This window comes from Pholcus phalangioides, unplaced genomic scaffold, assembly GCF_987345545.1.
Source record: "Pholcus phalangioides strain wild (caught in Gottingen) unplaced genomic scaffold, Ppha-v1.0 ptg000015l_1, whole genome shotgun sequence".
Classification (NCBI taxonomy): Eukaryota; Metazoa; Arthropoda; class Arachnida; order Araneae; family Pholcidae; genus Pholcus; species Pholcus phalangioides.
Window position 1 is genome coordinate 90,823,046 of NW_028301608.1, and position 12,786 is coordinate 90,835,831.

The window sequence follows — 12,786 nt, forward strand, 5'->3', positions numbered from 1 at the left end:
TTTTATCTAAATTTTGAACTTTGAAAACTAGATATTATTGCAAAAATTGAATTCTTTTGTAAGTGAGAAATTTAACGTCTACCATTTAAATTGTGGAAAAGTGCCACTTATGGGGTTTTTTTAAAATCAAAATATTCTTTTCCGGCAACCATTTTTTCTTTCTCTTGAGATTAATCATGCATTGCCAAATTTCCCTGACAGTAATATCAACTTAAAGATGTGTCAGCAGATTCATTAGCTAAGGTGTACTGTTTTGTCGATGATTTTCCTAAACACATTTAGTGGCCTTATCATTCCCCCATTGATTTATGTAAGTCCATCTAAATATTAAAACATGATGCACGCATATATTTTTTTAAATCTATGTTATATATATTTATTTATATATTTTTATATGTTTCAGGTGTGATCAATGTTCTAGTCACAACTCCATTGTGGGTTGCAAACTCACGCATCAAAATGCAAGGTGCTAAGCTGTCGACAAAAGATGATGCTGAACTTAAGAAATATCCTAGGTATAATGGTCTCATAGGTATGTTCAAACTCAGGTGATGCTAATAATAAATATGTACAATGGGGCAAAACATTATACTAAATCAGTATATTTATGAGACTTCAAGAAGGGTAACAGTTGAAAGTGCATGTGCCTTCTGTATAGTGTTTTACTCATCAAAGCTCTTAGTTTGATAGAATTTAGGGTAGCAAAATGTACAGGCAAATTCTGATGTGAGAAAATATATCTATTTATTTCACGAACGAAACAAAATAAAGTAAAGCTTCTCTATCGCGAAGAAAAAAATTTATTTACCATGCTGAATGTATGCATTTTCTCTCTCACTATGGAAGTGCACGAAAGGTCAGTCACCGATTTTTACAAAAGTTGTGTTGTTGGAAAAAGATCTTGCTGTCTGTTGTAAAAAAGCTAATGGAACTACCTATTAGAGTTGCATTGTTTTTGTGATGGGGCAATTTATCTCCCCAATATATTTATTTATTTATGTTTCCCACAATTTATATGTTATGTCTTCACTGAAATTGTACAAAATAACTATATAAAGAACAATACCTGAAGAGACTGCACAAATGAAAATTTTGAAAGAATTAAGCTTATCTTATACAAATATTATTCATACGTCAGATCTATATCTTATAATATGAACGTCCATGTATTTTTTCTTTTGAATTCCAAGTAATTAGGCAATAGAATAATTTCTTTTTGCCAATTTCTTCACATTCAATAGTTTTACATTTTTTTTACTGATACAATATTCATAAATGACACTGTTATGTATAAAAAAAATTTTTTACTGCTCCAAAATCAAAATTTCAAAAAAAGTCACACTAACAATAACTTAAAGTTTTTTGCTGGCCACTGCATATTTGATTTATCAAGATTTGATCGTAGATGGAATATGAAGCATATTCACGATAACGTTTAAAAAAAATGAAAGGAGTGGGGGATGAGATAGACAATGGTCACAAATTGTGATACCCTCTGGAGGTGGTAGAGGAGTCACAGCTACTTGTCATGAGTGAATGCTGTTTGTTTGTCTCAGGTAGAGAAATGTAAAAAAAAGTCTGGGAAAGAAAAACGTTATTTTAACAGCAAAAGAAATAAAGATTTTCAAGTTTCTATCTCTAAATTGTACCATGGAAAAAAAGGGAAGGGGTATGAAATATTGGTCTGGTTTGAGACTAGAGATGGTATGAAAATTTGGCTGTTATTAGGTATTTGGCCCAGCTAAATAATGCTTAGTCATTTGGCCGAATATCTGTGTAAATCTAAGCACAACAAACAAATTTTAAAAAAGTTGTATTAATTGGAATTTTTTGCATTAAATGAAAAATTTACTAACTATATTTTATTGTGTGGTGTATATCCTGTTTGTATATTTGTATATTAATTTTTATATAAATGTATAATTGACTGACTGATTCATCATCGCTGAGCCAACACGGCTGAAGCTATATTTATGAAATTTGACCAGCAGTTTTATTTCAAGACTAAGAGGGGTTTTTTTTTTCGAAATTTGGCCCCTGAAGTGGTCATGAGGGGGACTCAAAGGTTATATGAGACAATCATTGCTGAAGCTGTAAATATGAAATTTGGTCAGTAGTTTTATTTTGTAATGTGAAAACTCACTAACAAGGGATTTTTCAAAATTCATACTGCAAAGAGGGCTTGGGGGGGGGGGGGTGAGTTCAAAAGTTATATGGAACAATCATCACCGAGCCTAAACCACTGGAACCCATAAATATGAAATTCACTCAGTATTATATTTTATAATATAGAGACTCGCCAAAATGGGATTTCTGGAAATGCAACACCCAAGGGGGTTATGAAGTATTCAAATGCTATTGGAAGGAATCATCATCAAGCAATTTTCAGATTACCAAATGCACACGAGCGAAGCCGTGGGATAACAGCTAGCAAAATATAATCATATTGTGTGAAAAATATGAAACTGAAAATGGAATCCTACTGCAATAAGGTGGAAGTGAGCATGAATTACACAATACACAAGATTAACTGAAGGATGTACCTGGACAAGATGCATATTGATCTACTGAAAGAGGCAAAGAACATCTAAAGAATAAAAAATAATAAAATTAGTCATAATTTTTTTTATATTATTTTTTCTAATCAAGAAAATGCCAATGACTATTTACTCTCAACTAGTAATGACTAGTTGAGAGTAAATAGTCATTGGCATTTTCTTGATTAGATGTAAAATTGTGACAAGTGGTGAAAAAATTTATTTTCTAAGCACTATTAAAATACAATATATCATCATTAAATTTAATTTTTGGTATCATGGCAATAAAAAAAAATCTTACAATTATAATATTTATTTAAGTAATAAATTGCATAATTAAAATTCCATATCATTTAAAATTACCAATAATTTCATTTTCAATTAAAAACACCAATTTTATTTATAATTGTGATGAATTTTAAGACAATTGATATTCAGCCAAAACCATTCCCCTTGCCGTACCTGTTTTACAATAATAGAAAAAAAACAAGTAATCGAAAACAAATTGAAAAAAGTGAAAGAAATCTGAAAAACCATCTGTCCTGATATTTATTTCTGTGTTCAATTATGGTTCACACTGTGCAGGGGAAAAAACATACAATCACAGTAAAAGTAAAAAGCCCAATGATTTTGAGTATATGATAAAATATATTATCTCAAGTTTTTTCTTTTAATCAAAAATTTTTTTGCAATTGCAGAAGTATTTTTCCTTTGAGTACTTAACGTTTGTAAAATACTCAATTTCAATATTCTTTTTTTTGTACTCTCCTGTCAGTTTCTCGCAAATTCTATTGCATATGTACATGAAGCTGCTACCCATGTTTCTTTAAATGATATATTTCCTTTTAGTGGGGTGATTAGTATAATTTGTTTCTATACAATTACTGAACATCATGGGTAATATCATGCATTATGCCACAATGCATAAAATTACAGATTGAGGTGTTTTAATTTTTTTTCAGATGCCATGTGTAAAATCCATACAGCTGAGGGATTGAGAGCTCTGTGGAGTAGTCTAGTTCCATCTATAATGCTTGTTTGTAATCCAGCCATTCAATTTACTATGTACGAAACACTTAAGGCAGAAGTCATGAAGTTTTTGAAAACAAAGGTAAGGCACACACATAGAAAATATATAAATAAATGATTGTTAATCCGCTGCATTGAAATAACCATATATGACGTATTTGGGGGAAAGAAACACGTTAAGAGTGATCAAGAAATCATAAAATTAGATTTGGAGAATCCCCTATCAGAATTTTTCCCTTGAAAACGATGGGGGACTCAACATTCTTCTGGAATTTTTAATTTTAAATCATTTCTTATAACAGGATTTTGTTTTATTTTGTCGCAGTAGTTGCTTTTCCTCTGGTCCTAAACTGTCTGTCATTTCTGTAAATGTCATTGAGAATCTTTCTTTTTTTAATATTTTTAGAAAATTTATATTATTTGAGTATATATTATTTAATATATATATAAATAATGATATATATAATTTATATATATTATTTATAAAATTTATATATAAAATTTACGAGTATAGGGTTGTTGGAACTTCCACCAGTTTTATATTAATAGTTGGCAAAGTTGTATATTAATATATCTAATTTATTCTATCACTTTTTCTCAAATATGATATGTATTTTTGTGATTACACGATAGATTATTTATCACGTATCTCACAGGTACCATGCCGCTATTAGTGTTGCACCAGAGGCACCGCCATCGGAATGTTAAATGTTCATTTGTGTGAGTTTGTAAAAACAAACGTAAACTTTTGCTGTTATTCGTTACTTTGAAAGAGCCAAATCTTTTTTATTTAAATTTTAAGAACATTTACTCAAAGATGGTTTGTAATTTACATGATTAAGCAAATACAGTGAAACCTCACTACAATGATACTCAATATAGTGATAAATTCCTCTGCAATGATATTTTTTCAAATCTTGTCTGCAATTGCCTTTAGTCTAACCTACTCTTAATACAACGCTATCCTTTACTAGGATAAATCCTTGTATATCAATGTTTTTCATATTTCTCTCAAAATCACGTTCAATACATTTTTGATTTCATCGCCAATGTTTGTGCTTTTGAGGGTGTTTAATGATAACACCACACACACACCAGTATTGTACTGTCTACCCTGTGAAGTGTTAATGAAGTTGCTGTGTAATGCACTGCACTGTAGTGTTGTGTAGAAAACTGCTTGACAAGGTGAAACAACTAACTGAATTTTATTCAACTAATCAATTAGAATATTTTCTGCAAATAAATACACATTATAAAAATGGTGGCGTCTGATGGTAATACTACCTTTCGATATAACAATAACCCCTCTACAACAATATTTTTTCTTGGTCTGCAGAATATTGTTGTATCAAGGTTGAGTGATGATTCAAGGTCATGCAAGGAATCATCTAAAAATTTACATCTTCAGCTATGTTTGATTATTGCAATTTTATGCTAATTAAAATTCTTATTCATTGTAAGAATAGACAAAATTACCATATGTATTGAAATGAAAACTAGTTTCAGTGTTTGAATCTGTGGAAGAATATATTGATATTTCTGTGCTAAGTTTGAATAATGGCTGTTGAAGGGGTTTGACTGCTCAATTTTTTTTTTCAACGTAATATAATGTGGACATCAGTAAAAATTGATCTTCAATTTAAAATTTAATTGTTGTGTTATTAAAATAGTCTTAGTAAAGAGAAGAATCACATTATTTGTTTCTAAAGATGTTTCAATGTTCAAATTATTGTTTAATAATATGAATAAAATCATTTTTCCATTCTCTAGGAACTGAATGCTGCTACAATTTTCCTCTTGGGGGCTATAGCTAAAAGTATAGCAACGTTTCTCACTTATCCTCTACAGTTGGCACAGACAAAGTTACGGGTAAGTTATTAGCCAAAATTTGTTTCCATGATTTTCAAATTTTTCATTCAAAATTTGATCTCATTTTATTAAAAATTAGAGCAGGACCAATGAACAGGTTCTCTTATATAAAAAAACATATTTACTCAACAAAAAAAGAAGCAAAAGCTAATCTAAGATGTCATAAATGTGATTATATTTTAGGTCTGAATCAATGAAATTTCGGGTTTAAGAATTGAAACTAAACTGTAGTGAAAATTTGAGCTTACATAAACAAAATACTTTATAGTAATTTTGGTTTTGCAAGACTAGTTGGTTTTCTGGTCTTAGATTATTTTTTGGGTACTGGAATTTTTTTTCAGACTAATCAGTAATTTGTGATCAAATTATATTGTTGTATTTGAGTTAAATTAAATTGTAATTATGAAGCTTCTGGTAATCTTTAGTGGTTATTAGTGAGTCAAAATATTGCCAAAATTTTCACTTAATTTAAACCAAAATTGTTTTAATATATTCTGTTCTGTTTTTATGGCACAAGGATGTGTGACAGACTTTCCCAAAACTCTTATCTGCCCTAAAGCCTTCCCGTCTTTGGGGAAAAAATATTCCCACTGCTTTTTCCCCTGAATAAATGAGTAACTCTATTCATGAAACACTGGTCTGTAAAATCCGGCTGTGCCAAACCACCATTATAGTTAATTGATGTTAGAGTTGAATTGATTGATTTGGTTATCGCTCTTATACATCACAACCCCTGATTTAATGAATTAGATGTGTCTGACAGTTTTATTGGTTGAATTGAAGTTGAGAGATAATCACAAATACATATACAGATACTGCAACAAAAAATTGTTAAATTAGGATTGTACTCTATTATAGTTTTCAACTTTATTGAGTGTAGTCAGATTTTTTATATCAATTTAGACTTAGAGAATTTGTGATTGTGGTGTTATTTAACAGTGTGAACCTTCAATTATATTTTATGGAAGAAAATTTATTATTTTTTTTAGTATGGTTCAGACAAACTGAAAAATAAGAATATTATAGAAGTCTTCATGTACATCATAAGGTGACTATTTTTGTTATTGACTCGAATAATTTATGTATTCAAGATTTTACGAACACACACACTCAAAAAAAACGCATTCCCTAATAGAATTAATTTTTAAAAAATTTCAAGTGCGCCCATTATCAATTTGGTATTTGTCCTTCAAGGAACCAAAGTGATTCTCAATCCCAGTATACTGCTGATTTTTGGAATACTGTGTGATCAGCTGGAGACAGGATTGGAAAGAGTTTTTGCCATAGTGAAAAAAAACCATCTTGGCAAAAATAGCTTTTGCTATATTTTTGCCAGTGGCAAAAAAAAAAAATTAATTTCAGCTTTTATGAAACAAATTTGGGGAATCTTAACTTTTACAAAGGTTGAAACATTTAAAACTAGTTTTTTTGGAATCAGCTATTTTCCTTACAATTAGACAAAAGGATTGGAGATAAATATGAATAAAAACCATTTCTGCCAAGCAGGTTGCTCGTAAACAAGTTCTTAATAAAACACCTCTTTTCGTAATGAAATCAATCAATATGAGTGATAACATGGTAGTACAATGAATACATAGCAGTGTTTTCTGTCTAGCATTTACCCGTGTACCCACCCCCTTGCTCAAACACAGAGGGAAATAAAAACCCAGTCTCTATGCCACAACTGTTTATATCTTGCAGAAAATCTTTTAAAAACCACTAATATATGGGAATATAGAAAGAAGACTAAATCTTGTAGTTGTATTACAGAAGTCACACACACACACAGAGTATAGAAAATTTTTGCTCATTTCGTTAGTTTTTATACGGGTCAGTGAAATGTTGTTGTCAGTGCTTGTTGCATTCTAAAGTAAAGATCACTATCATTGACTAAGGCTTGCAGTATTTTAATTTCCAACTTTTCGTTAAGACTTTTTTGAATTTTTTTCATTAAGTAATCTTTTAAATTAACAAAGAATATATAGCTTGCTATCTTAACATCAGGTAATATAAGTACTGTTTCCCAGGATTGTAAAAATAGGTGGCAAAATGTAAGAAATTTATCAATATACAAGGTAACAAAGCTACTACAGCCAGGATGAAAGCACATAGAGAAACATAATTTTTAAACCTTGTATTCTGGATTTTTTTGCAAGATTATAATCTTTTCCCTACTGCTCAAATTGATAATCGCAACAACCAAAATTTAAATTCACCACGTGATATAAGAAATGTTATGTTGCCAATAAAATATGAATATTTTGCGCACAAAAGGACAACTGTGAATGAAAAGCAAAGTTTTTTTTGGCATGTAGTATTTTTTGTTGTAGTTAAAGAAAATTAACTCATTATAAAAAAGTGCTTAAACAGTTTCGCTCAAGATGAACACCACTTACATGAAAAGCTTCTGCAAGCAATATTGCATACATATATACAACCTTTGACAATAAAGTTGGGTGAATGAATCAGAACGGCCGATCTGGCAACACTGGCAAAGCAAAACGCTGCACATGCGTAGCGGCAGGTGTTGACCATCTGCCGCCACCGTTGTTCAGTTGAGCGTCGTTTGTGTTCCGTGAAAGACTTGTTTTACAAAGTGCTTGTTTAGTGCGTTGGTTCTTAACTGGAAAATCCACAAGGAATTTCTACCTGAGGGAACGACAATGAATGCTGCAAGGTACATTGAAATTTTGACCATTTCATGAAACGTCTACGCAGGGTGCGACCTCAGTACACACAACAAGATTCATGGTTTCTTGTTCATGACAATGCTCGCCCTCACACAGCCGATATCGTCAAACAGTTCCTAGCAAAAAAGGGGATGGTGCAAATTGAACATCCACCATACTCGCCAGATCTCAATTTTCCAGACTTCTTCCTATTCCCACGACTCAAACTCGCTTTGAAGGGAAAGAGATTTGACCATATTCCTGACATCCAACGAAACGTGACGAGGCTTTTGAACTCCATCCCAAAAGAAGACTTCTTGCAAAGGACATGTGTAGGAGATCTCAGCAGTGCATAGTAATGGGAGATGACTATTTCGAAGGACAGTAAGGTAACTTTCGTTAACATTTCATCTACGTTAATATTACTGGACTATTCACAGAACTTTATTTTCAGAGGTTGTATATCGCTTCACTAAAATTAATAAAATTATGAAACAAAATGGTAAAAACTGCATCAATCAACATTGTATTCAAACAATTTATAATTACATAACATCTATAATGCAATATATATACATTTAATTTTTTTCTATTTTTGCTGGGTTTTTTTTTTTTTTTTTTCATTTTTGTCATTTTTTGCTTGGTTTTTTTCCACATTTTCCCACTGTTCTGGAAAAAACACAACACTGGCTAGAGATAACATTAGATAATTCATTGATTAAATTATACATTTTTTTCAATTAGTACAGGTTCTAACTAATGTCACAGAATTTTCTAGAATGTCATGAGATATTAGAAATTTGGATCTTTTGTCTCAAGTGTACCACAAACATAAAAAGGCAGAAAATATATGCCATAGGCACAGGGTTCGTACAGTCCTTGAAAAAAATAATAATTTTCAAAAGCTTATAAGTTCTTGACTTTTTCCTTAAACTTTGTTCCACTAGGGTGAAAATGAGTAGAGCAAAAATGGTGAGCTACAAGATAATATTCAAAACAGGACACATGGTCATGCATGCCTGAGGTATTTCTATGCTTAAAAAGATGTTGCCTAAAATCTGGCAGCAAAACACTGTTCTTAAGATATTGATTCAAATATTTTGATTTATTAAATGAATGAACGTCAGTTGCATATATGTATGCTGACCATAGTTCCTCGATATAAAATATGAGAAAATCGCTACTTGTCACCAAAAATAATGCCAGCAAAAAAGGTAAGGTATGCTAAAAAGGTATGCTAATTATTGGAGCACCATTGCATTGACAAATAGATTTAAATGAATTCTATGGGAAAAACGTTGACATGACAAATATAGGAGATGAATATTCATATTTAAAGTCATATTTATTATAATCATATTTATAGGATTGGGGAAAATAATTTGAATAATTTCAGTAAAAAATATAAATTCAAATTGGCTTTCTTACGGGAAATAACGGGACATTTTTATGGAAAAGTCTGGATGGCCAAAATTACATGAAAATACAGAAATGTCCTGGGAAATATGTGTCATATGGTCACCTTACATATATGACTAGATGCTTTCTGATTCTTTTATTAAAGAAAATTTTCAATACTGTTTCAAACATAAAATGATTTCTGCTCAAATGTGATTTGCTATTAAACTGCATAATATGTGTGTATGTTTTTCTTTAAAGCAAAACTTTTAGAACTTGATATTGCCTGCAAGTTGAAATGAGAACTTATATAATTGTTTTAAAACTATATATCTTTAGTAAATGACATTTCAAATTTAAAATTAAAAATGAGTAGATGTTGAATATAAATTAAGAAAATCCAATTCCAATTTTTTGAAGGAATCATGATTTTTATCAACCATGATATGAATGTCCTTGAATTTTTAAAGTTTGCCTGGAAAAGAGCTTGAAATTATGCGAAACCGGAATTGCAACACATGTATTATGTGAGAGCTACCTTCTTTAACCAATACTATGCTAGAGTCTGCCCTAGTGTAGTATTTCTTTAACTAGGATATTGGTTTTTCGGTTTGAAGAAGTGCCAGTTTGGTGCAGCGTGGAATGCCACCAACCTGCCATGTCAAAATTTGGAAATTAATATTTTTATGTTTTCAGTAAAAATAATCATCTTACCGAGGTGTGTAACTCTTGTTCAATGCACAATATCAACCCCATCATTAAATATGAGAGATTTATGCACTTTGGGTGGTCGGCTGAAGTTGGTTTTCTGTGGTTCCCAACTTCAAGGCGCAAATGCGAGCGGATCTCCCCGTTAAAAAGTCTTGCCACAGAGAGCAACAGTCCTACAACGATAAATCATTCAATCATTACACTTCACTCATAGTTAGAAAATCTGGTGGCAGATGGCAGCACTACACATAACAAGCATTACAGAGAAACAACAAAATTTCACGTCAGGTTTCACTATACGTACACGCACATTCCCGCATGTACTGATTCTTTGGGGGGTTCCAGGGGGGGGGGTGCATGTGTGGTGTAGTAGTAGTAGTAGGTAGGGCCTCCAAAAAATGGCTCGGGGATCCATGATGTTCTTAAGTCAGCCACCTCGTTGGGCAATTTACCTGTTGTGGCGTTGTATTGTATTGTAATTATCAGGCTCCGCCAAAAAAAATAAAGTTTTGAGGTGCCATTTAGAGAGAGCATGAACTTCGAAATGTTTTATTGCAGTGTACAAAACACCAAATATGCCTGCAAATCCATATACTGTACAAGAACAACAAACTTTCCCACCAAGGTAGTGGAAAAAAAGTATGCTTAACTGTTTCTATATAACAAATTCTATGCCTGCGGGGCCAGCGGTTAGCCACCCCTGGTTTAGAACACAGACGTCTGATTCGACAGGGCTAGATTCAAATTCAGTGTGTCAAAACATGCATTTGGCTTTAAATAGTTAGTCATGGTCTAATTGTTAGTTGTGTTTTGTATGATAACATAATTGTTAAATGAGCCAAAGGAAAGAAGAAATGGTAATAATAGATGTAAAGAAGCTAAAAAATTATAATACAGTCGAATCCCATTCGAACTCCCAGTCGAACTCCAACAGACTAGATAAATTGCTGCTGTGGTGTTCGAGTGGTCATAGTGACGGACTCGCATCGCAGGGACCCAGGTTCGAGCCCCACCGTCGCCACAGTGGTGGTCGGCTGAAGTTGGTTTTCTGTGGTTCCCAACTTTGAGGCGCAAATGCGAGCAGATCTCCCCGTTAAAAAGTCTCGCCACAGAGAGCAACATTCCTACAAACAGTAAAAATATTCAGTCATTACACTTCACTCACTTCACTTCTGAGATATAGATGACAGCACTGAAAAATCATGCACGACACTAGATACACACTCAGACTGTTAGGTACGCATACTTACACTTCCGGCACAACTTACTGGGTAGTAAATTGCCCATGGCGATAGACCTGAGTTGTGCTTGGCTTGAAAAAAAAAAAAAAGGCTAGAGAAATCACTTCGTTATAACGAAATTTCGTTATAAAGGAATTCCAGGTTTTTGCATTGTTCCTATGGGAAACTTATCTGGGAGATTAGAAAAGTCTTTGTTAAAACAAAATTTTTTTGCTATAACAGTATTCGTTAAAATGGGATTCAACTTTATCATGTTCTTGAGAGAAAACCACTTTTATGAAGTTGGTATTTCACCTTCATTGCTGCTTGCATTTTGATGAAATACATAATTTTAAATAGTTTATATATTTTAAGTACATAATTTTAATCATTCAATCATTGGAATGATTGTACAAATACTGGTGCTTATACTATGATTTTTACTTTATATTCTACAGAAATCAAGGCTTCGGTGGACTTTACAAAGGCCTGGAAGCGAAACTTCTCCAAACAGTTTTAACTGCAGCATTTATGTTTTTGTGCTATGAAAAAATAGTTTCATTTGTAACAAAAGTTAGGAGTGGATGATGAGTTCTACAGTTTTATTTACACTCATCTTTTATTTGAAGCTGGGCCGATATGCTTGGCAATATTTATTCAAATTTCAGTAACAAATAGATATTTAGATATTTATTCATGTTATAAACACATTTTTTTATAAATTTTTTCTTTGAATCATACTTTTCAAGTCACTATGTTATCATCCATGACATTACAAAACATTGAGTCTCTTTGGCTTTCAAATACGTTGTTAACGTATCTAGTTGTGGACTTGCATTACAACTCGGTATCTCATGAAGACAACAATGAGATCTGTCAACAGACGGATATTATAAGCGTCGATTTGTCTTGATTGCAACCTAAATGTAAATTTTATTTGAACAAATGATCTTGAATATAACATCATTTATTGGTAATGGTTGTATTTTTTCTTCTTTTTATTCGTATCTACAGTTTTATAGGGAAAAAATGAATTGTGGTTGTTAATTAATATCTTTATAGTTTCCGGTCTAGTTGTTGACTTCTCGACCATTGTGAGCGGATTTGATAATCAGCCGATTAGGTTTTTGCAGCTGTCATTCAATGAAGAAGAGTCTCTTGAGTGTAGGGTCCTTCACGAGTTTGAATATTGACTCTACATTTCCTTAATACAGCAGTTAGCAGTGCTGGACAAATCTATTGCCCAATGTACCCAAGACATGTAAAACTTTTTAGTGGGCATGTATTTTTTTCAACCTCTCACTCGACGCGGGCACATAAAAAACCCAAAAAAACTGCAACACTTTGTGTTAT

At 32.0% G+C, this 12,786-nt stretch overlaps 1 protein-coding gene across 1 annotated transcript in view; it reads left to right on the top strand.

Moving 5' to 3' along the window:
- PMP34 (Peroxisomal Membrane Protein 34) overlaps window positions 1–12,410 on the top strand; it is a 28,194-nt gene extending 15,784 nt beyond the window's left edge. The window contains exons 5-9 of the mRNA XM_089244754.1: window positions 404–532; window positions 3,500–3,648; window positions 5,337–5,435; window positions 6,425–6,483; window positions 11,892–12,410. Coding sequence (XP_089100880.1) covers window positions 404–532; window positions 3,500–3,648; window positions 5,337–5,435; window positions 6,425–6,483; window positions 11,892–12,021 — 566 coding nt within the window. The 3' untranslated portion in view covers window positions 12,022–12,410. The remainder of the gene's footprint in view (window positions 1–403; window positions 533–3,499; window positions 3,649–5,336; window positions 5,436–6,424; window positions 6,484–11,891) is intronic.
- Window positions 12,411–12,786: the final 376 nt, after the last annotated feature.